The 24,451-nt window shown below is 39.0% G+C and overlaps 2 protein-coding genes and 1 non-coding gene across 4 annotated transcripts in view; 2 read left to right on the forward strand and 1 right to left on the reverse strand.

Moving 5' to 3' along the window:
- LOC134823159 (bifunctional glutamate/proline--tRNA ligase-like) overlaps positions 1–13,829 on the forward strand; it is a 36,967-nt gene extending 23,138 nt beyond the window's left edge. For both annotated transcript variants that reach the window (XM_063834507.1, XM_063834508.1), the window contains 12 exons: positions 89–204; positions 357–489; positions 672–790; positions 957–1,049; positions 1,324–1,513; positions 1,708–1,889; positions 11,195–11,319; positions 11,474–11,593; positions 11,989–12,100; positions 12,341–12,553; positions 13,153–13,366; positions 13,539–13,829. In XM_063834507.1, the coding sequence (XP_063690577.1) occupies positions 89–204; positions 357–489; positions 672–790; positions 957–1,049; positions 1,324–1,513; positions 1,708–1,889; positions 11,195–11,319; positions 11,474–11,593; positions 11,989–12,100; positions 12,341–12,553; positions 13,153–13,366; positions 13,539–13,735 (1,814 nt within the window). In that variant the 3' untranslated portion in view covers positions 13,736–13,829. The remainder of the gene's footprint in view (positions 1–88; positions 205–356; positions 490–671; positions 791–956; positions 1,050–1,323; positions 1,514–1,707; positions 1,890–11,194; positions 11,320–11,473; positions 11,594–11,988; positions 12,101–12,340; positions 12,554–13,152; positions 13,367–13,538) is intronic.
- Positions 8,808–8,890, forward strand: Trnal-caa (transfer RNA leucine (anticodon CAA)). The gene has a single exon. It is a non-coding gene; the product is annotated as a tRNA-Leu (tRNA).
- A 496-nt stretch (positions 13,830–14,325) lies between the features above and the next one.
- On the reverse strand, positions 14,326–24,019 carry LOC134823683 (transmembrane channel-like protein 7). Its single transcript, XM_063835217.1, has 7 exons — positions 23,575–24,019; positions 22,086–23,435; positions 21,635–21,927; positions 16,304–16,496; positions 15,884–16,025; positions 15,605–15,714; positions 14,326–14,670 (listed from the first exon to the last, which is right to left on the reverse strand). Exons 1-7 carry the CDS (start codon positions 24,017–24,019, stop codon positions 14,531–14,533), a joined length of 2,673 nt encoding a protein of 890 aa, XP_063691287.1. The 3' UTR covers positions 14,326–14,530.
- Positions 24,020–24,451: the final 432 nt, after the last annotated feature.

A 24,451-nucleotide genomic window follows, 5' to 3' on the forward strand; every position in this document is an offset into this window, starting at 1 on the left:
TCTAGATTTCATCGTCTCGTTAACAAGGCGATAAATTAGTCTTTAACAGTATTTGAGTATTCATTTCCTCATGTTAACACTGTAATAGGTAAGGACGCACCAGCGGGAGGAAAGGCCCCATCAAGCGAACCAGTAAAGACCATGTCAGCTGATAGTGGATCAACTCAACAGCTGGAAGCTCAGATCAAGGAGCAAGGAGACAAGGTAATCTAACTTTAAGGCAATAAGATCTAATTCCTGTGTAGTGAGTACTCATAACATTAACACTTACTCTTGATTTTCAAATAAAATGGGTTTCTTTGTCTAATGTATATATGTGATAACCGATGGCGTTTGAAATTTAAAACTGTTATCAGGTGCGAGCTGCAAAAGGAAGCGGTGCCTCAAAAGATGAGGTACAAGGTTTGGTAAAAGAGCTGCTCAAGTTAAAGACTGACTACAAGACACTGACTGGAAATGACCCCCCTGGCGCGGCTCCTCAACAGTCTTGTAAGTATTCCTTTCAGTCGGAGTATTTCCTTTTATTTCTACTCGTGTCTTGAATCCTGATGAAGATAAATGCTATCGTTATCTCGAAATGTTTTATTTTTTTCAATATATATTTACTTTTTTGAGGAGTGCATCGTATTTAATCATAATTCGTACAAGTTGCTGAACCATACAATTTCCAGCTAAACAAAAGAAGAAGGAGAAGAAAGCTCCTGCTCCAAAACCAAAAATAGAAGCTGGTGTAACCCGACTGGGAATTGAGGCCAAGAAGTTTGAAGATCTTCCCAACTGGTACTCTCAGGTACAGTAGTTGAAACGCTTTGTTGTGGAATGTGTCAGCAATTACACTCTACAAACATGTCTTAAACAGCGAAGGACATGATTAACGTTATCTTGTTATTAGTAACATTATTTACAAGATTAAGTATGCACTTTACAAATCCCCTGATGATCAACAATATCACCAGGTAATCACCAAGTCTGAGATGATAGAGTATTACGACGTCTCCGGATGCTACATCCTCCGACCATGGTCATTCTTCATCTGGGAAATTATCCAGGTTTGCTTACATAACTGGCTGTTGGTAGCGTTACTGTAGTCACGTGTTACCAACCTCATATCACGTGTTATCAACCTCACTGTGAGAAGGTGGCAGCTTTTCGTATAGAATTTAAACAAGTCCTTCATATTATGGAGCCAGGGTGTGGACTGGCTACACCTGGTTAAAGCACTTCCATCCTATTTCATAATACTTAATAAATATAATAGATTTGCAATAGTATTGCAATTAATCTATAACTGAAGATTCAAAAGTAATCGATTTTTTCCATCAGAAATGGTTTGATACCCACATCAAAGCTATGGGTGTTACAAACTGTTACTTCCCAATGTTCGTGTCCCACGCTGCCCTTGAAAAAGAAAAGACTCACATTGCTGACTTTGCCCCAGAGGTTGCTTGGGTTACGAAGTCGGGTGACAGCGAGCTGGCTGAACCAATTGCTATTCGACCAACCAGTGAAACTGGTTAGTTTACAATGCTCTTTTGTATGACTTTGGGGACTTTTGAATATATTCATTTGCAGTTTGCACTTACGTTGATTATTATAAGTTTTTTTATGAGAACTTTAAAAATTCACTTGCTTCTAATTATGGGTCGTCATTGTTTGTGAGCTCCTATCTCTTATCTTGCTCTGATGTTAACTAACCCGCACTCTCAGTGATGTACCCGTCCTACGCTACCTGGGTGCAATCCCACCGTGACCTGCCCATCAAGCTCAACCAGTGGTGTAACGTGGTCAGGTGGGAGTTTAAACACCCCCAACCCTTCCTTAGGACCAGGGAGTTCCTCTGGCAGGAGGGTCACAGCGCTTTTGCTACTCAGAAGGAGGCGCATGAGGAGGTCAGTTCCATTATTAACTTTTGTTTTATTATTATTTTTTATATTTTTATGATTTTGATAATTTTGCTCTTGAAACTCTCTTTAGTTATTTAACAGCGACAGTAAATTTAGTGCAATATATTATATACATAATCTGTTAAAAAAGAAAGTACAGATAAGCTGGCAGCTGCTATTAAACATTTTTAAAACTGTTCTCCCACAAAATTGATTACAAAAAAACTGTAAAGCGTAAAAGAGTCTCATGTTCAAAAATTCCAATATATAAGCTGTACTTTAGCTTTTGCTGGTAACAGACGTATCCGGCTTAATCGAGTTTATTCGAATTAGTGCCAGTAGCCAGTTCCTAAACCGAGGCATTCTCCAAAAGTACAAACACGGGTTCAGTGCCGGGTTGAGGAACACTGTCAACTGTTGGAGCCACAGCCGCCCGGTGTAGTAGAGGATTGATTGGGGCTCCCAAATGAGGTTGTGCGAGAAACTGTTGGGTGAAATGAGGTGAACAAGTTGAGCCAGTTGGTAGAGAAAACATGGAATGTAGCAGAAGAGAAAGACAGACGTGAAGAAAAATATAGTTATGGTGGCTCGCTTAAATTTTTCGTCAGATCTGCTCCGTTGTGTATTTCTTTTCAACATTGAAACAGCACTGGTAGCAAACGAAACGAACACCAAAAATGGTGGAAGCATAAGCTGCACCTGTAGGCATCCGTACCAAAAAAAGATTGCCCAAGACAGCTTATCTGGATAGAAATCTAAAGTGCAAGCAGCGATCGTGAAAAAGTATTTCATATAAAGTGAGCCTTGTACTAGGATAACAAGGTCTACCAGCAGTAACCATGAAGCGTAAACAACAACAGAGATTATAAGTCCACGTCTACTGATAATATAGTGTGGCTTAATAACTACAAGTGTCCTTACTACACTCATCATCACGACTAAGAAAAGTGACATTCTCAGCGCAAACAATATTGCGATCCCAAACAGAAAGCAAAATCCGAAATTAGCAAAGATTCCAGGCGCTCTACCGATGAATAGGCTAACGATTATTGGAAATGCTCCGATCGAAGTCAGTAAGTCCATAACAGAGATGAGTAGGTAGAGCAAGTCGTGGATTGATTTGTCTAGTCTTGGGAGGAAGAAGAGAACGGAGGCAGTGTTGCTGAGGAGGCCGACTACCCCACATAGGGTCAAAAAGATACCTAGAACCAAGTCCATGGCGTAGAGACCATCGAACCTTTCGTAGATTTCACCAACTTTTATAGCAGCTGTTTCATTCATTTCTGCGGTGGAATTAAATAGTCTGATTATTTGATTGATCTTTAAAAATAATATATCGCTGAAAATTTCAGTCTGAAGTTAAATCTCAAGCGGGCAATTTGGTTATCTACTGATGGACAATTGACGCACAGTTGGAAAATATCTAAGGGCTATTTAGGGCACGACAGACACACAACGGCCGTCGGCCACTTAATAAACCTAGACAAATAGTCGATGCACTATTATTTGAATAGCTCTTTAAAAGAAAGATGGTTAAAACAAAGTTGTCCCAAGTAATTGAAATAACCAGGTAACCACAGAATTTAAAAACTCGATTACAAGATCTTTATTTATAGTTATTGTAAATAATGAAGGCTGACGCACGGTAGTGACGCGCGGCTCTCGATCCGACATTAAAGACATTAACAGAAATTTAACAGAAATTTTATAATGTATACATTATAATATTGTTTGCACCGACCACATTAACCCCTGGCCCTGGCCTCGTTCGTATGCCAGGGGTCGAGAAAACTTTGAGTGCAAAGATAGCTACCCGTTAAAAGCTAAAAGCTTTTCGCGGCTGTGCTTTAAGTGGTGGTGGTGGTGCAAATCAGACCACTTTATTCTTAGAATTCATGGTACAATGATAGTTCCTATTAGGTCGAGGAGGGTTCTTAGAGATTATTGATTTCAATAAGCGGGTCACCTGAAGTTAAATCACGGACAATTCTATAAAATAGGAGTCTATAACATTCTATAAGGGTTTATAAAAGTACCCGGTTTCCATGAACGGGTCAAATAATTTATCATACTTTGTGAAAAATACTGAGCTATGCCGACTGTTCAAAGCAAGCACGATCAAAAGGGCGAATATAAATAAATCCAAAATAGGGGGACTGAGGAGTTGTTAAGGGCGGGGTTCTAGCATGCCCATTACATATTATTTTTGAATATTGTAGCATTAGTCAACCTAAATCTTAAATGATCTGTTTTGGCGGATTTCAAACGTACTGGAACAATCTCCACGCCTGAGCACTATGTCTTGAGCATGCCAGCCCCCCCCCCCCTCCTGGAGCTAAAACATGCTAAAGGAGGCAATCCCAATAAGCCCTTTCAGACTCTGTAAATAGGTATGATACCAGGAGACCTGTGCTATTAGATTCAGTACAATAAAAGGGAGCACGAGTTAACGGGAACACACCCGCTGTTATAAAATGGTATTTTCGAGACTAATGGTCACGTACTGAGTATGATTCTCCAGTCTGAGTCATCACCTGGTGTTGTTGTCACGTGGTGGTTTTTTTTATTTTTTTATTTTTTAAATAATTTTTTTAAAGAGAGGCTGGGCTATAAGTCCTTCTCCTTGAACAACTCCTTGATCGTCCACTAGGGTATTTTACTTCAAGGCGCAGAACAAGCGGGTTATTACAGTTTCACGGTGCCGCGCCGCTCAGACAAATGTTTTTCTCCCTCTATTTATGGCCATGATAGTGGTACCCCTGGCCATGATACCGCTGATGATTGAGGTGCTCGAATCGTTTAATTTCAAATAGATTTTACAGTCCGCCTGGATTGTGACATTAATTGTTCGTACCTACTTTTATTTATTTACTTTATTTGTGGCACTAATCAATCTTAAAAGGCACTACTCTCGGCCCTCGGGTGAATGAAAGTACCTGCAATTAAATGCGGACTGATGATAATTCTTACAAACTCAAATTATCAGTACTGCCACAGCAAAATTGAATAAATATAACGACTCCAGTAAACAAATTAGAGTTAAAAAATGAACCTCACAGAAAAGATGCGCATTACCTATTTTCTGATGATGATGTTGAACTATAACGTAATGTATGTCGTCAATCTAATCTCTACACCTATTTATTGGGGCCCCCCCCCCCCCTTTATTGCAATGGAAGACACATAAGAACGGACGCCTGACAAAAGAAAAGTGTCGATGGAGTACGGGACTCTAGTAGCTGATGGAGTACGGGACTCTAGTAGCTTATATCTGATGGAGTACGGGACTCTAGTAGCTTATATCTGATGGAGTACGGGACTCTAGTAGCTTATATCTGATGGAGGACGGGACTCTAGTAGCTTATATCTGATGGAGTACGGGACTCAAGTAGCTTATATCTGATGGAGTACGGGACTCTAGTAGCTTATATCTGATGGAGTACGGGACTCTAGTAGCTTATATCTGATGGAGTACGGGACTCTAGTAGCTTATATCTGATGGAGTACGGGACTCTAGTAGCTTATATCTGATGGAGTACGGGACTCTAGTAGCTTATATCTGATGGAGTACGGGACTCTAGTAGCTTATATCTGATGGAGTACGGGACTCTAGTAGCTTATATCTGATGGAGTACGGGACTCTAGTAGCTTATATCTGATGGAGTACGGGACTCTAGTAGCTTATATCTGATGGAGTACGGGACTCTAGTAGCTTATATCTGATGGAGTACGGGACTCTAGTAGCTTATATCTGATGGAGTACGGGACTCTAGTAGCTTATATCTGATGGAGTACGGGACTCTAGTAGCTTATATCTGATGGAGTACGGGACTCTAGTAGCTTATATCTGATGGAGTACGGGACTCTAGTAGCTTATATCTGATGGAGTACGGGACTCTAGTAGCTTATATCTGATGGAGTACGGGACTCTAGTAGCTTATATCTGATGGAGTACGGGACTCTAGTAGCTTATATCTGATGGAGTACGGGACTCTAGTAGCTTATATCTGATGGAGTACGGGACTCTAGTAGCTTATATCTGATGCGGACATATGAAATATCCCATGTGTTGGTATAATGGTTGCTCCATGCAATGTTGGTGGATGTCAGTATCCATGCTTATTATTCAATTAAATGATTATTATTCAATTAAATGATTATTACCAGCTGTTAACACCAGATCATTATCCTAGATTGCTAAATTATATGGAATAGGTACTGTCAAGGCTAATATGAGTGACATCAAACTTGACAGCTAGGTCTGGTAGTCTTGAGTCACTACCCTTTATGTTGTTTGTTGTGATATAAGGACCATTAAATTCTGGGTGTTATGATATGGACGTCTGGGGATTCACTTTCTGGCAAACAAGAAATAAATACTGCGCCTTTTTTCCCCCACTAATTAGCCTGTCAAAGCGGCACATGAACTGACCCTGGTTACCCTGGTTACCGGCACGTTACCCTGGTTACCGACACAACGATATCTCTACCAGAAAACTTAAAGTTCTGTTCTTATCTCAATGCAAGAAATCTGAAAACTAACGCAACTGTCAGACAACATTTTAATTCTTTATGCTTCACTACCGCGCATGAAAATTAAGTATTCAAATCAAAACTGTTCCATCGCCATTCGGCAGAAAATGAAATACCATAATTATATACCACACCCTGAAAAAGTTGGCTTCTAAATTACAATAGAATTACACTATACGTGTAATTTTATTGTAACTTCAAACTTTTAGCGGCCAGTATGTGGACTAAGCCTAGCTAAAGTGAAATATAGCCTATAGGAATAGAGGAATGTTTTCACATCTGGTGTTGTGCCAGAGTCGAGAAAGTGTCATTGAATTATAGAGAGTTTCTATTGAGGCAAGTCTCTATTAGACAGGTCACCAGATGAGCTGTGGAAATCTTTGCAGTTACAGTTTAATTAAAGAAGAATCTGTTAGAATCTCGAAAAATTGAATTTTAAAAGATTACGAATATTTCAATAATTAAACATAGAACTCTAAAATAATTGTTTAACTAATAAAGTAAAAATCTCAAAACCTTCAAAAAGCAAAAATTACGCTACAAAATCAAAGGCTGGCTCAAACGAAGCACGGCTTGTGCACGTTTAACTGTACGATATTCAGTTAAGCACAAGAGGTCCACACATTTCATGCGAAAGAAAGTTTACATGTCAAAACACAGATCTTAATGCTGCAATTCTTAGTCTCTAATCCGTAAGCACCCAGCCCCTAACAGCAGGTACCACTTGTCTCTAGTCTCTACTCACTTCATATCTGTTACCGACCAATAACTAACAATTTCAATATTTGTAAGTAACAGCTGGTTTTGATAAGTGCTGCGTTAGTAATAGTAGTAGTATTAGATGCCATCGTGGAGTAGGCGGTCTGATTTCATTAGTTGCTGACTGCTGTTGCACAGTAATATTAAAAATAACATCTACCCACAGTTTACACACATATTTCTGTAGTGCAATTAATTATGGCATTGAATTTATTTATTACCTAAATTAAGTTATGAGAAAGTTCACGATGATTAAAGGAGTTGCCGAAGTTATGAACACAAGTAACAACTGATGCTAATTTGAAGTTATATCGAGCACAACAGTTTTACAAAATAGCATTTATCCGCATGAAATATGCCGATTAAGAGCTAGAAAGAATGTCAGTTTCTAAGTTTTCCCCCAGGTGTTATCTGTTAACTGTCCCTTAAGTGTGGGGTAACTGTGCATTAAGTGCCCGAGTGATAACTAACCCTTGTGTGTTATCCGTGACTTAACTGTGCTTTAATTAGGCCTTAACCGTACCTTAAGTGTCCATCGGCGGATTACCGAATTGCCAATTATTGAACCTTTACCGTGCCATGAAAATAACATTATCGAGGAGAACTCTGTAAAGTACTAAACTAACATTTGAAATTGACCTCGTTATAACCATTTCCCCGCTTTGCCAAGTATGTGGGAGTGAAGCTAATTTTTTGCCATTGAAGCTTTGAAGCGCGGGAAGTATTAAGAATATGGAGGGCGGGAAGTATAAAGAATGTGGAATGTGGAGTAATAAAGCTAATTTTAAAAGGTGAAAATATTGCTCCGTCAAATCAAAAGCCAAGTTTGTCCTATAGATTTAAGAGACACTCATTTCATTTAAATTTCAGTTCAGTTGTACACACAATTTATATTTCTTGTACGTAGTCTCACGTGGCACCGAACAAAGGGTCAACTTCTACCAGCTATGGTACCGAGTTCGCCAATAACTCTTCAAAATGACGACAGCCTCACTTTATATTCAACTAGAAAGCCGCAACAGGGAAGAAGCTAGTAGCATTTTTTGAAAGAAGGTTTTAATTGCATCAAAAAATATTCATCCCAACCGAAGATACAGCCGATTTAAATGTAAGACACTTTAAACACAACGTAATTCCACAAAACTGATCAAAATGCCGTTCCAAAAATCTTTGCACGACCCCCTTGCACGTGCGCGTTCAGCACCTTTACCATTGCATGGTTACTATGTAACTTCCTATTTCTCATCTAATTTGCACGTGGGCGGTCGTACATACATTCATACGTACATAGACTACATACATACATCCAAAGATAATTATTCGAATTGTAATAGTGATTAGTCTAAACACTGCTGAGTATAAGTTATATTATATATCTTAAAAGCGGTGATATTAAATTTCAATTTATTATTAATATTATATTCAAACATCATTATATATATATAGCATTTTTGAACATAAACTTTTTCCACCCCCGGTAAGACGATAAGAAGCATAATATAACGTTATATTATCTATGAGGTAATGACATTAGATATCTGCAGCTACTCACAATTCATGTATGGAAACAATAATAAAGTGACGCAGGCTCTATTCAGCGGTATAAAATTAGCAAAGTTCTCCTTGAAACATGTCAGGATGGCCGAGTGGTTAAGGCGCCAGATTCAAACTCTGGTCCATGAATGTGGGCGTGGGTTCAAATCCCACTTCTGACAACTTTTGTTTTTTGGAGACTGATTTACGTCAATCTAGTACTATTAGTATTATTATATACTAAAAACCCGCTAGTAGAAAGCTTTGTTCGAGGAAATTTAAAAAATCAGTTATGTTGTAATTTCTCTTCGTCATCTAGCTCTGTACTGTAGAAAGTATGGATTTTATTTGACAATGACGACAACGTTGTAAGACGTATTCCGATTCCCTAAACGATTTCATCAAGTTTAAAATATAGTATAGACTAGAAAGCCCGTGGTAACAGGGAGGAAGCTAGTAGTAGTATTCTTTGAAAAATTGTTTAATCTCATCCAAAAATATCCATTCCAACCGAAGATACAGCCGATTAAAATGTAAAACACTTTAAATACAACGTAATTATCACAAAACCGATCAAAATGTCGCTCGCAAATCTTTGCACGTGCACGTGCGCTTTTGAACACCGTTACCATGGTTACTATGTAGCTTCCTATTTCTCATCAAATTTGCACGTGGGTGGTCGTACATACATACAGACATACAGACAAAGATAATCTTTCGCATTATTATAATACTACTTTTAATCGCATCAAAAAATACTCATCCCAATTCCCAACCAAAGATACAGCCGATTTAAATTTTAAACACTTTAAACAACGTAATTACCACAAAACAGATCAAAATGCCGTTCCAACAATCTTTGCACGTGCACGTGCGCATTCCAACACCGTTGCTATACAACCTTTTGGTTTTTACCTAACTTCCTATTTCATATAATTTGCACGTGGGCGGTCGTACAGCAGAAATAATTCTTTGAATTATAATATAGACTAGAAAGCCCGTGGTAACAGGGGTGAAGCTAGTAGTGTTCTTTGAAAGAAAGTTTTAATCACATCAAAAAATGTTCATCTTAACCGAAGATACAGCCGATTTAAATGTAAAACACTTTAAACACAACGTAATTACCACAAAACCGATCAAAATGCCGTTCCAACAATCCTTGAACGTGCTCGTGCGCATTACAACACCGTTGCTATGCAACCTTTTGCTTTTTACCTAACTTCTTATTTCTCATCAAATTTGCACGTGGGCGGTCGTACAGACATACAGACATAAAAAGATCTTTAGAATTATAAGTTAGACTAGAAAGCCCGTGGGAACAGGGATGAAGCTAGTAGGTTTCTATTTTTTGGTAGTCAGTTTTTATAGCATCAAAAAATATCCGTCATAATCGAGTATAGAGCCCTTTAAAATGTAGCTCGTACTGAACACAACGTAATTACCAAAAAACTGATCAGAATGACGTTAAAACAATCATTGCACGTGCATGTGCGCGTTTCAACACCGTTACCATGGTTACTATGCAAATTCTTATTTTTCACCTAATTTGCACGTGGGTGGTCGTACATACAGAAATAATTCTTTGAATTATAAGTAAGACTAGAAAACCCGTGGTCACAGGGAAGTGCGCTAATAGTATTTTTTGTTAGTAAGTTTAAATCGCGTAAAAAAATATCCTACACAACCGAAGATACAGCCGATTAAAATGTTGCCCGCACTGAACACAACGTAATTACCACAAAACCGATCAAAATGTCGTAACAACTATTATTGCACGCGCACGTGCGTGTAACAATCCTCGTCACCATGGTTACTATGCAGCTTTCTACTTCTCATCAAATTTGCACGTGGGCGGTCGTACATACATACATGATACAGAAATAATTCTTTGAATTATAGTAGAGACTAGAAAACCCGTGGTCACAGGGAGGAAGCTAATAGTATTTTTGTTAGTAAGTTTAAATCGCGTCAAAAAATATCCTACACAACCGAAGATACAGCCAATTAAAATGTTGCTCGTACTAAACACAGCGTAATATCAACAAAACCGATCAAAATGACGTTAAAACAATCATTGCAAGTGCACGTGCGTGTAACAACTTAATAACCCTCGTTACCATGGTTACTATGCAACTTCCTATTTCTCGTCTAATTTGCACGTGGGCGGTCGTACATCCTACAGAAATAATTCTCTGAATTATAGTAGAGATGTAACAGGCACTAGTCCCACAGGTAACAGATGTCCTCACTAGTGATAAACAAACAAAGAGCATAAAGAGATAATCCATTTCAGTTGCTGGAGTTAAGAGAGATTTGTTGCCAGTGCATTTAATGGATGCCTTTCATACAACAAAATAGTGTATTTTTATCTTGAGGGCGTGTTTCCTTACTTTTCACACAAAATGTACGTATCCACTGTGTATGTTATTATAATCCCGGCAAATTGTATAATATTCTGAATATTTACCACCTAAACCGTACTTCAGGTGTTTGAAATACTGGATCTGTACCACGGCGTGTACAAGGAACTGTTAGCTATACCAACTGTTAAGGGCAAGAAGACTGAGAAAGAGAAGTTTGCAGGAGGAGACTTCACCACTACTGTTGAAGGGTAAGGTGGCTTAGTAATTAGTATGGAAGTTTCTGGAAGTCAAAGAACGTTTTAAACCAACTCAGAACGATTCCTTGTAATTTTGAATACTTTCTTTATAACATTTCGAAATATGATATGACGTCACACCACGTGATCCCTACCCATTGCCCAGGTATGTGAGCGCGACAGGACGAGGTATTCAGGGAGCAACATCTCATCATCTCGGTCAGAACTTCAGCAAAATGTTCAACATTCAGTTCGAGGATCCTGACTCCACCACCGGCGACAAACTGTTAGTCACCATCTGAGTTTTAGATTTTATATTTTTATAAATGTAGGGGAGCAGGATTTATTACTCCCTCTGATTTGTCTTCTCGTTTGACGGTTTGATGTTTTATCAGATTTTACTGAGTATTAAATTAAGATTTGCATGTACATCATGCATTGCGGCCCCTTTACTGTTTACGGCACCTTTACGGTACCTTATTGACCTCTTGCAACAGATTTTAGAATAACGTTATCAGATTTTAAGATTTGCATGTACATCATGCATTGCGGCCCCTTTACTGTTTACGGCACCTTTACGGCACCTTATTGACCTCTTGCAACAGATTTTACTGTTTACGGCACCTTTACGGCACCTTATTGACCTCTTGCAACAGATTTTAGAATAACGTTATCTGCCAGGTTTGCTCACCAGAACAGTTGGGGTTTATCCACCAGAAGTATCGGTGTTGTGGTTATGGTACACGGCGACAACAAGGGGCTCGTCCTTCCTCCCAGAGTGGCCATGTACCAGGTACTATAACTGCTTAACTTCTATTTTACTTGGTAAACCAAGTACCATTTTATTTTTTATTACTCCAATTCAGTTTCAGTTTCAGTTTGTTTATTTATAGACAAGTATAATAATGGACTCTATTTCGTTTTTCAACGTCTGCAGTCATGGTAATTTCATTCATTATCTCTATTTCAACAGCTTTTCAACTGTCAACATTATATTTACCTGTTTGTTTGTTGACAAACATTATCTCCCCAGGCAGTAATCGTACCATGTGGTGTAACTGACGCCAACAAAGACCAACTTAACACTCACTGCACGGAGATGAAGAAGACTTTACAAAAAGCAGGGGTCAGGACTCATGCTGATCTGAGGGAGAATTATAATACTGGATGGAAGTTTAACCACTGGGAGCTGAAGGGTGTACCTGTGAGGATTGAAATCGGACCTCGAGATCTCAAGAACAATCAGGTATGCTCCATAACTATTACTCTCGTCCGTTAAGGATATAAAAATTGTTCAAAAAGTGATTACGTAATATGTGAACGACCCCTATACAATAGCTATTTTGAAGAAATTGTATATGTGCAAGCTTTTCCCAACCCCTTCTCTTAGAGTCTTGCCTGTTAAAATTGAACGTCTTAGATTTTAATGTTTTAACCTTGACCAGGTGGTGGTAGTGAGGGGAGATACAGGTGTTAATGTTTTAACCTTGACCAGGTGGTGGTAGTGAGGGGAGATACAGGTGTTAATGTTTTAACCTTGACCAGGTGGTGGTAGTGAGGGGAGATACAGGTGTTAATGTTTTAACCTTGACCAGGTGGTGGTAGTGAGGAGAGATACAGGTGTTAATGTTTTAACCTTGACCAGGTGGTGGTAGTGAGGAGAGATACAGGTGTTAATGTTTTAACCTTGACCAGGTGGTGGTAGTGAGGAGAGATACAGGTGTTAATGTTTTAACCTTGACCAGGTGGTGGTAGTGAGGAGAGATACAGGTGTTAATGTTTTAACCTTGACCAGGTGGTGGTAGTGAGGAGAGATACAGGTGTTAATGTTTTAACCTTGACCAGGTGGTGGTAGTGAGGAGAGATACCGGTGTTAAAGCAACCCTCCAGAATGAGAACCTGGACGACCAACTCAGCAAGCTCCTTGACACAATACACGACGACATGTACAACAGGGCTCTAGTGGAGAGGGACGCTAACATGGCTGTCACTACAAACTGGGAGGAGTTCTGCAAGCTGCTCGACCAGAAGAAGATCATCCAGGCTCCGTATTGTGGAGGTTAGTTACAGTGTGGGATATTTCCTTGTGTTTGTGTGTGCGATTATTTGAACTGTTAATTTAGAGAAGCAAATAGTTTTTACAATATGTATTTATGATAAAGGTTTGATTAAACCTCATTTAATTAAAGTGTCCTTTGCTATTCTTCACTAACATTCCCCAAATCCTGCAGACATCTCCTGCGAAGAAATAATCAAGAAGGAAAGTGCTCGGACAGAGGTGACGGAGGATGATAAGGCGCCCGCTATGGGTGCTAAGAGTCTCTGCATTCCCTTCGATCAGCCCGCTGATGCTACCTGTGAGACATGTATACAACAAAATTGTTGCAAACCCGCCACGGCTTACACTTTGTTCGGAAGAAGTTACTAGAATATTTGGATAGGACTCTCATAGCTGGCTGTTAGGGGTCTTTGACTATTGGTCATTCATGGTTTAAGGTTTTATTGGGCGTTTCTTTTGAAAATGGTGTTTTATTTGTTTGTGTTCAACATCATCACAAGTGATCACAAATTTGCAGCATATAAAAAAATCTAAACATGTGCGGAATCGCACTATTTGCAAAAAATTACCGCACCTACATGTTCCCTTGCTCCTTTAGAGTCTTTGCTCTTCGATCAAGAGTAAAGCACAGAGATATGATAAAAAACAATTGATTACTATTATAGAACCTGGATCTGTATTCTGCATTAAAATTGAGGGGAACCCATGTTTAAAATTAACAAATAAACTAAAAGTAAATGATATCAATTATAATTACCTATATATAATGATTATGAAGAGACCTTGGAGAAGCCCCAAAGCGAGCGACCGATTTCATTTCGGTATACTTTGTATTTGAGGTCGGTTGTCGGTTATTTCCTTTTGTTTGGGAAATGGAGACACTTGCAGTGGTCCACTCTACCCAATTATGGGTTTTGGTAAAATTAATTCATACGTACTTTGTTCGAAACACTGTATTAATATTATCAAAGTTATCAAAATTCTGATAAATCAAATTATAGAATTTGTGTATTGCATAAATATTTTATCCAGAAAGAAAATAAACACGCCAGATACTAAAATTGTTATTAAATGTTTCCAGTTTATTTATTAACGGAAATCGTCATCAAAATAAAGGTTAGCCAAAATCACCGAGCTTTAAGTTTACAGTTCCTTAATCTCTGACTATGATACTTTCATTGTAGGGTTAGCATATCTGTGAATGGTCATGTTCTTCTTTTTATTTCCCAAGTCCCCGTTGCTGTTTTGAGAAATTCTGCTTATCGTACCATCCCGTCCTTTCTTGTTGGCTTGCAGGGGTTTCCCTGTAAAGCAAAGTTCGGTTACTGTAACATGGAGGGGTATTATTTAAAACAGGGGATTATTAAAAATAAAAAAGGGTATCATTTAAAACATTAAAGTGATACGAAACGTTTGTTTAGCTTTAAAAATACAGTAAATCGTCTTAGTCTTACTGTAAATCCAGATTTTGCTCCATGGACTTACAGTAGATTTACTGGTGTTTTGGGGGGGGGGGGGGGGGGGGGGGTCCAAGGGGAACTTTGGGGAACTTTGGGAAAGTCCCCCAAGATTTCTGAAGTTCCCCAAAAAAAAGTTCCCCAAAACTCCCCAAAGTTCCCCAAAATTCCCCAAAATTATTCAAAATTATTCAAAATTATTCAAAATTATTCAAAATTTCTCTAATATACATTAATACCCATTAATGTTAACATGTATGTTATTATAAGGTATAATCTTAACTTACTTGTTGATACTTGCAGCATGATAATTTTTTTGGCATGATAATTTTTTTGGGGAACTTTGGGGAATTTTGGGGAACTTTCTGAAGTTCCCCAAAAAAAAGTTCCCCAAAATTCCCCAAAATTATTTGTTTCATTGATAATTTTTTGGGGAACTTTGGGAAGGTCCCCCAGGTTTCCTGAAGTTCCCCAAAAAAAAGTTCCCCAAAACTCCCCAAAGTTCCCCTTGGACCCCCCCCTGTTTTGTATGTCTGTCATTGTTGTAATTATTGTGAGTTTTATTTCAAAATTTTATAATTTTGTTTGTCAAAATTCAATATGTTATGGTTGTACATATAATAAATGTCAAGTATCAGTGTCAACTGCCATGAATCACATAGTTAACTTGTTCTATATGTGCCAAACCATTGATCATGATCAATATTAACACATATATATATAGATATCACAGAATGGTTACAAGGTTGGCGGACTGATTACAAATTACAACTGTACTGACCTGTGATCTGACTTTTTATGTGTTCGATGAGGAATTGTTTATCAACATGCTCCGTCTTGATCTGATCTCTCAGTAGTCGTATAGTCAAGTTCCTTGATGCAGCAAGGCTCCTGCGGGAACCAACATATCTTATAACTATGTAACTTACTGCTTTTTTGACAGATTTATATTAGAATGGTGTTTTATCCTAAGAGATAGTGATATAACTGGTTAAACTTAGAGATGCTGTCTCCGATTTGTTTTCCATCTGTAACAATGCTTAAAAACAAGTAATCTTACTTGAAGTAGTAGATGATAAGGAGAACAACGATCACGATAGAAATGGTCACTGCCGTCATCTTCAGATTATCGTAGATGTACGTTTTGAACCCTCCAGAATTTTCAATAAGGAATCCCAGAGGTTCGTGGATTCTTTCGTTACCTGGTGTCGGAGAGTGGGTGAGACTTAGTGTTATAACCTTAGTTGTTATGAACGTTAAAAACGTTTTTTTTTAAGATCGTTGAAAAATATAAACTAAAACCGTTTTCAATCGTTTTTTTTTCAAAAAGTGGTAAAAAACGTTTTTTATTCCGAAATGAACCGTCCATAAAAACTGAGGTTATAATAGTATTGATATGAGTGATTTGAAAGAAGATGAGCTAACTATAGTTAGATTATCACAGAAGAGTTGGGCCTGCAAAAACAGAAGACCGACAAACCTCTAAATGGCCCACAATGTTGGCTAGGCTTGAACTGGAAGATGACAAGTCCCACGAAGATAAACACGAAGATGAGGGAGACCAGGAAGACCGCGTTCACCATGCTGCTACTTTGACTGGTTAGCACTACTTTTTGTGGAGGTCTCACATTCGATAATGCACTTGTTTTCTTCAGGTAGAATATCACAATTACCTGAGATGAATGTGATATTATTTTCAAACCTAACAGAAGGTCATTTCTCGATCGGAATGTAGATCTCGGAATTAAAATGAAACCATACATATATTTAGTTCGCGAAACAAACTAAAAATTCCAATAAAATTCAGCTGAGAAGTGTTTTCAATGTTTCTCTATAATAAGTCTTGTTGTAATGCGGCCTGGGACACAGCAGAATCTGAGGCATGCTGTGCGAGCAGAGCCGGCCACAAAGGGAGAGCCTCCAAAGAAATCGGAGCAAGTAAGATACTCCCTGTCATTTCGAGCTATTGTGAAATCGGGTGGCCAAGTTAGCTCTCAGAATATCAGCACAGAGACTAGTACACCAGCTTCTGGCACCGAAGCCCAAGTACCTGCGCAAAGAGTCACGTTGGTTGCTGGAGACTCTTATGCTCAAAGATTGGACTCCGCAAAGCTGGGAAAAGGGAAAGTCACAGTCGTAAATGTTGCAGAAGGCGGAGCAAAAATGGACAAAGTCCAGAAACAGTTGGAGGACTACTGCACGGCACATCCTGATGTCCACGTTGAGAAGCTTCTGATCAGCGTAGGCACAAACGATATTAGGCGTGTGGGGGATAAAATTGGTATTTTGAGGGGACCAGTAAAGCAACTTTTTGGTAAGATAGGCCTATTATTTCCCAACTGTAAGGTATATGTTCAATCTCTATTGCCATTACCTTTACAGAATGATAACGATAAATTAACTAACAAGAGGGTAATGGATTTTAATAGGATTTTATACAATGAGTGTGTATTTAGGAGGTTCTTTTTCATGGATGTGTTTTATCCCTTTACAAAGTTTAAGAGAGCTCTAAGTGAGCCTGTTAAGAGATTTGATCCCTTATTTGAGAACAAAGGCATTCACCCCAATCCTCAGAAAGGTATGGGTGTGTTGGCCAGATTTTATATTCGTGCCATCCACAGTAGATATTTTAATCCTTATATCTATCAGTAGTTCTTTTGTGCTGTCTTCTGAACCTTGTTAAGCTAATGATATGCAGTTGTAGTCTGGCAAGTATACTCACCTGTAAAACACCATGATCGATTTAGTAACATACAGATTTAGAGTTGGAGTGTTTAGTGGAAATTCTTTTGCAAAATCCATCAAACATCAGAACCGTAGACGTGGTACAGGTAGTATTTTTGATTATTTAGACAGCTGCATTGATTCTCGCTTATTATTTTATATTTTTTATGTTATATTCATATGTCACTTTTCGCTAATCACTATCACATATGTCGGGGTAAGTGGGTTGGCTTTTTCTAGGGTCACTTATGATTGCCGAGCCTTTGTACCAACATACCCAGTTCCTAACTTGTGCCGATGCTTTACAGTTTATTTCTTTTTATATTTAGCAAATATGTATTATCTGAGGAATAATTACAGTTTCGATGGTTTATATAGATTTTGCCAGATTTCAATCCATAAGAACTTAAATTGCATATTTACTGGTAGAACCGGCAATACACTCACGGGATGCATAATTTGGTTGTTTTTGATGAATGGTTTTTTGATAGTTTTAGTAAACCCTGGAATTGTAAACCCAGGGCCGTCTCCCATAGGTGTTAGAGTTGGGAATGGTAATAAATTGAATGTTTACTTTCAGAATGTTCAAGGTCTCATCCCTTTTGGTGAACTGAACAATGCCCATCCAATGATTGATACCACTAAATGTCTTGAAGTGTCGACTTATCTTAATGAGGCTAAGATAGATATTGCAATACTTAACGAAACCTGATTTAAGAGTTCTATTGCTGATAGTGAATTTCTGCACCCTGACAGATATAAGATATTTCGCTCTGATAGATCGAAAAAAACTCATCCACCAGATCCTTCTAATCCAACCCGGTTTAGGAGGAATGGTGGAGGGGTCATGATTGCAGTGAGAGCAGACCTTGATCTAACTTCAAAGGAAGTTCGTCTCAAGTATGGTGCAGAAATTCTTGCTGTGGAATTTAAGACCTCCACTGGAATTAAGTTTGTTGTATGCACATGTTATCGTGTTGGTACACTGGGCTCCGCAAATCATGAAAAAATTGTTGAGTCTTTGAAAACTCTTCTCAGAAGAAGAGGACTGAGTAAAGTCTTCATACTAGGAGATTTTAACCTGACCGGAGTTTCCTGGTCTACCCTGGCCAGCTCCTGTCCTATTGAGCAATCTTTTGTTGAATCTTTTGTTGATCTAGGCCTTCAACAATGTGTGTTAACACCTACCCACTGCAAAGGCAAAACACTTGACCTATTGCTCACAAACTCTGTGTCAAATATTAATGACCTAATGGTAGGTGAGAGAGATAGTGCTTGCAAGTCTGACCACTTCCCCATCAATTTTAAGATCAACGTTAAAGTTGGTAGGAGGAAGCCAGTCAGGCGTATGTGCTATAACTTTAAGACTGTGAACTGGGAGAGGCTAAACCATGAACTCCGACACACGAATTGGGATGCATTGCTCAATGGCACAGAACCTGAAATTGGATGGAAAAAATTTAAGGACAAACTTTTTAATGTCACAGATAAATTTGTTAAAAAATGCTCTGTCAAGACTGATGGCCAAGATCCATGGTTTGACTCGGAGTGTTATGATGCATGGCGTAAGAAAGTGAGATTACATAAAGAAAGGCATAAAAGTGATAGAGCTGAAATTGCATTCTCCCTTGCTAGGAAAAATTTCAAAAATGTGGTTGCTCAAAAAATGAGGGAAACATTAAATGAATCTGATGATAGTGCTTTAATAACAAAAAAATTTTGGTCCTATGTCAAATCGAAGACAGCTAGTCAGCGGATCCCCGAGTTTGTAAGCCACAAAGGCACTGTCCGCAACTGCCCTGAAGACCAGGCCAACCTATTTAATGACTTTTTCTTCGAGCAGTTCTCTGAGGCATCAACTTATGACATAGATATAGATTACTCTAATGATTGGCGCTTTGATATTGAATTTGACCACAGAAGGGTTAGCAAAATCCTTTCCAATATTAATGCTAATAAAGCTTATGGACCTGATGGTATCCATGGGAAACTTTTGAAAAACTGTGCGGTTGGGCTCGCATACCCTATATCAATACTTTTTCATTCATGCTACAACATTGGGACACTACCAAGGGAGTGGAAACTGGGGCACATTGTACCAATATTCAAGAAAGGGGATAAACATGAGGTTTCAAATTATAGGCCAATTTCTCTTACATGCTTAATCACAAAAGTTCTTGAACGCATAATAAGAGATGAGTTATTGGCACTTACTAATGGCATGATCAATGACAAACAGCATGGTTTCCGAGCTGAGAGATCTTGTGCAACTAATCTTGTAGGACTGTGCGACAGCCTAGCGCTCTCACTGAATGAAAATATGAGAACAGATGTAGTCTACTTTGATTTTGCCAAAGCATTTGACTCGGTTAACCATGATCTTATATTATTTAAGCTAAAGAGCAAATTTGGTATTGATGGGAGGCTACTGAAATTCATCACTGATTATCTAAGAGACAGGCAACAACAGGTCTTCATAAGTGGCAAGTTTTCTTCTATGAGAAACGCCCAGTCTGGTGTACCTCAAGGGTCAATTTTGGGACCATTGCTGTTCATTATGTTCATTGATGATATATCAGTGGGGATTTCACCAGGCACACAACTGTCACTGTATGCCGATGATACTAAAATTTGGCGTAAGATTGTTTCGGAGTCTAATATCCTGCGACTGCAGAAGGACATTGATTATCTCCATGACTGGTCACTTTCTAATAAAATGAGATTTCATCCCGACAAATGTAAGGTCCTCACCGTCGCAGGAAGGATATCCGAAACAGTTTCCCTCCTTAGTGTCCTACCACTCTTTAACTTTGTATACTCCATGGGAAGAATCACACTTGACTATGTTGATCATGAAAAGGATCTGGGTGTAATTGTGACATCAAATCTCGATTGGAAAGATCAGTGCTCCAAAGTCCTTTCTAAGGCAAACCAAAAATTAGGCATGGCGAGAAGAAATTGTTATTTTGTCCAAGACGTAAATCGTCGTAGTGTACTGTATCTCACTTTAGTGAGGAGCCTATTTGAGCATTGCTCGGTTATATGGAGACCAGTCACAAAATCCCAGATAAGCAAGCTGGAGGGCCTCCAAAAGCGTGCTATTAAGTGGATTCTTCACGAGGAGTATATGAGTTATCCACCATCCACATACATTCAAAAATGCAGACAGCTGAAGATTATGCCGATTGAAGACCGCTTTGACTTCTTGGATCTCATCTTCTTCTTTAAAATTGTGAAGCAACATATACCTGTCACTTTACCCTCATATTTGCAACCATTTCAAGGCCACTCAAGGCTCAGAAATAGTCACATGGACTCTCTATGTTTTGTAAGCTCTATCTCACCTCGAGCAAGCTGCAACGCTTTTGCCAAGAATTTCTTCTATAGGACCCACACTAAGTGGAATCACATTCCTCTAGATATCCGTGAGATAGAGAGTATCACTGATTTTAAAAGTAAACTTTCCACTTACATGTGGGGGAAAATTATCCCGGTGGATTCGGACTCTGAACTTGACTATTCAATAGAAACAAATCCGTAAAATAGTTTATTCAAGATTATCTATTCTTGCTGTCTGCATTCACATATTTCTCAATTTCATCTCACAGCACAATATTTTATGAATTGATTGAATGGGTGTGTGATTTTGTTTAAAGTAACTTATTACAATTTTATAAGGGCCCATGCTTGTGCAGGAGCTGCATTTGCACTCAATATCTGTGTTTTGGTGACCCTCAGGTCCTTTGGTTACATACATTTTGTCCGAGACAACTTCAACTTTGAAAATCCATGCTTAGAGGACAATATTATATTTAACTAATTCATTGTGTAAACTTGTATGTAATTGACTGATTTGAAAGATTTCAATAAAAAAAGGGGTCGTTCACATATTACGTAATCACTTTTTGGACAATTTATACCTCCTCCCCCCCTCCCCCCCCCCCCCCCCCCCCCCCCCCCCCCCCCCCCGTAATCAGTTTTACACAGCTATCGTGTCAAAATTACACTATCGTAATCGTTTGGAAATCGGCCCCTCAGCTGATTACGTAATATGTGAACTGGAACAGTCGTATAACGGTGAACTAACCTCGATAACAGCAACACAAGACATTAGAGGCGAGAAGAACATAGCAGACCAGAATATCATTTGCTTATAGCACAGATCCAGTATCTCCTTAGGAATGTTAAACTCTGGCTGCTCCACCCTGGCTCGAATCCACTTGACATTGTTGATCAGGACATTCCGCAGTACTTCCGACACGAGCAGACTCGAACAAAACACGATGAAGTCGATAATACACAGCTGGTAAAGTTGAGCTCCGATGTAATTCTCCCAGCAGTTGTATTGTAACGTGTTGTTGTCTGTCTGCCAGGGTTGTTCTGGAAATGTTAGCAATGATGATTTGTGTCAGAAAAGAAAGGCTTTATAATACAGCTAGTCTTCATTTTGGCTACAGCCAGTTATATTTATATTTGAAGACTTTTATTTAATGTTTTAGGGGCAGATTTTCTCATTTTCAGGGGGTAAATTTACTTACTTATATCTCCACTGTATTTTGTCGCCTGATAAAGAACGTAAAGGAAGACACACACATTGAACAGCTTCATGATAAACGACCTGACCATGGTTATGGCAATTCTCGTACTTTGAAATTTGTAGAACTCATAATTTCCCAGAATTTCAAAGAAGATCGGGAAGATAATGTTGGAAAGAGACACAATGATAGACGCAGAGTAGGAGGACCACACTTTTGCAACCTCCGCAGACAATTGTTCAGTTGAAAAGTTACCGAGCTGTATGTCCTCGAAGGTTGATTTGTCGATTTTCTCTCCACACATATCGGTAGAGTTAGCAGCAGATTCTGATGTGTACTGTACTACCTCGCTATAGTACAAAAATACGGTCCCAATCATGGCTGCCAGAGATATTCCGTTGGTGCAAATTCTCAGGATAATAAGCCCGATTTCCTTTTTGTAAGAGCGCTTCATGAACTTCTGCGCGTCGTTGCTGAGAGCTTCCTTTAGTGACTTGACTACAGTTGCGCTTTTAAGTTGTGCTGTTTTTTTGTTGTTGATGGTGAAGTCCCAGCCTACAAGCACTAACTCTGCGTACGTTTTTGTTTCGATCTTTTCAGCAGCCGACTTTTTGAATAGTCTGGCGATATTGTTCAGGATGAAGATCAGTGCCACCAGGAAGTATAATAGGCCCACAACAAGATACGCTAGAGGAAAGTTGTAGGTAGTTTTCTCGACTGTGCCACTTGTCCGAGTAATATTGCTAGCGGGATACCACCCAAGATAAAGAGCAGTTCCCTCCATCCACCCCTGACCAGTCAAAAATTGGAGGATGGCGTTACTAATATCAGCAGCAGTATCATCACCTTCAACGAAGTTGGGATTGGTACAATTAAGGTCCTCTTTGTTTAGTAGTGTTGGTGTATCTGGGGTATGACGTTCTGCCATCCAAATACCAGGAGCCACAATAAAGCCAAGAGCAATAACCATGGATATTATGTTAATTTTCAGCAGCCATCTTAGAACTCTGAAATAAGTAGATACTCCCGATCCCAGATTTCCCTCTACCTCTTTTATAGACCGACCCCAAATTTGTGCGTTTCTAAAAAATTCCCGGATTTTTCGTACACTTTTTTGTACTCCCATGGTGAATTCATAACCGATTTGTGTACAGAAAGGAAGCGATTTCTTCTCCACAACACCAACTTTCTCTGCTCGACGTAACGTTCTTCTTTCCGCCAAGGATAGCTTCCCTTGGGCTGGGGCGGAAACACTTCGTCCGAGGTTGGCAGAGGATTTCCTCTTACCCGCCCCATCCAGAGTTCTGATTTTTCGTTTGATCGAACTGGTCTTTCTATCGTCTTCAGTGAGGCCTGTTGAAGAATAAAATAGTGAAAGCCAAACATTGAATCATGAATCACATAAGCGGACTGTTAGACAACCGGTTGTATCAAATAAACTTAAATAAAACAAAAGATCCGAAGAAAAACATCAACATGTAACTTGATTTACCATTGTCAACGTCTTCCACTTCCAAGCCGATCATGTGGGCCAGTTTGTTTTTGGGATGAAAACTATCAGAGGAGTGGGAACTAAGACTGGAAGTATGAATCGAAGAATCGTCGTCTGAGCCGATAATCAAGCCACTGGGTAGCATCACTGCTCGAGATTTCGATCTGGGAGGCATGGTGGCTCTCTCTTCAGAATAATCCATATTCTCCATGGGAATGCTATGTTCGATAGGTCTAGGTTCACACTCCATGGGGTCCACTTTATTAGATCTTTTCGGACGTCGGGGGACACCATCAATATCAGCATCGCCCGATTTGGTCTTCTTCCTGCTGTTATTATACTTGTCAGCTTTCTCGAAATCTTCATTCATTTTCTTTCGACTTGCTCGAGCTGACCCCGATTCTGACTCTTTGTCAGAGTCAAACAGACCTTTTACGAAATTCATCCCCTAATACAAGCCTTGTAGCCGTCTCAAGAATCTGTCACGGGTCCTCAACTCTACATATGAAACAAAATCAGATCAAAATGTCAAAACATAACAATTTCATACAAACAGTAAAATTAGTTTAAGCTAAGTAAGTGGATGAATGTGTGAACATTATCAGTAACCCACTCCAGCACACAAACAATTGTACAGTTCCAGCTATTAACAAGCAAAGGTGTACGCGATGCAGCTCTATCATGTGGACCTCTCATTAATTGAATATGAACACAAAGTAAAGATGATAATATACCTGCTATTAGAAGAGTAATGTTGTTACCAGGGCAACAGTGACCTGATATCGAGAGAGTAACGTTGTCGCCATGACGACAGGGACGCTTTAAGGAGCAAGTGAGGATGAATAGCTCCAAGCAAAGTTGTCGTCAAGTCGTAACC

This window comes from Bolinopsis microptera, chromosome 11 (assembly GCF_026151205.1).
Source record: "Bolinopsis microptera isolate Bmic1 chromosome 11, MBARI_Bmic_1.0, whole genome shotgun sequence".
Taxonomy (NCBI): Eukaryota; Metazoa; Ctenophora; class Tentaculata; order Lobata; family Bolinopsidae; genus Bolinopsis; species Bolinopsis microptera.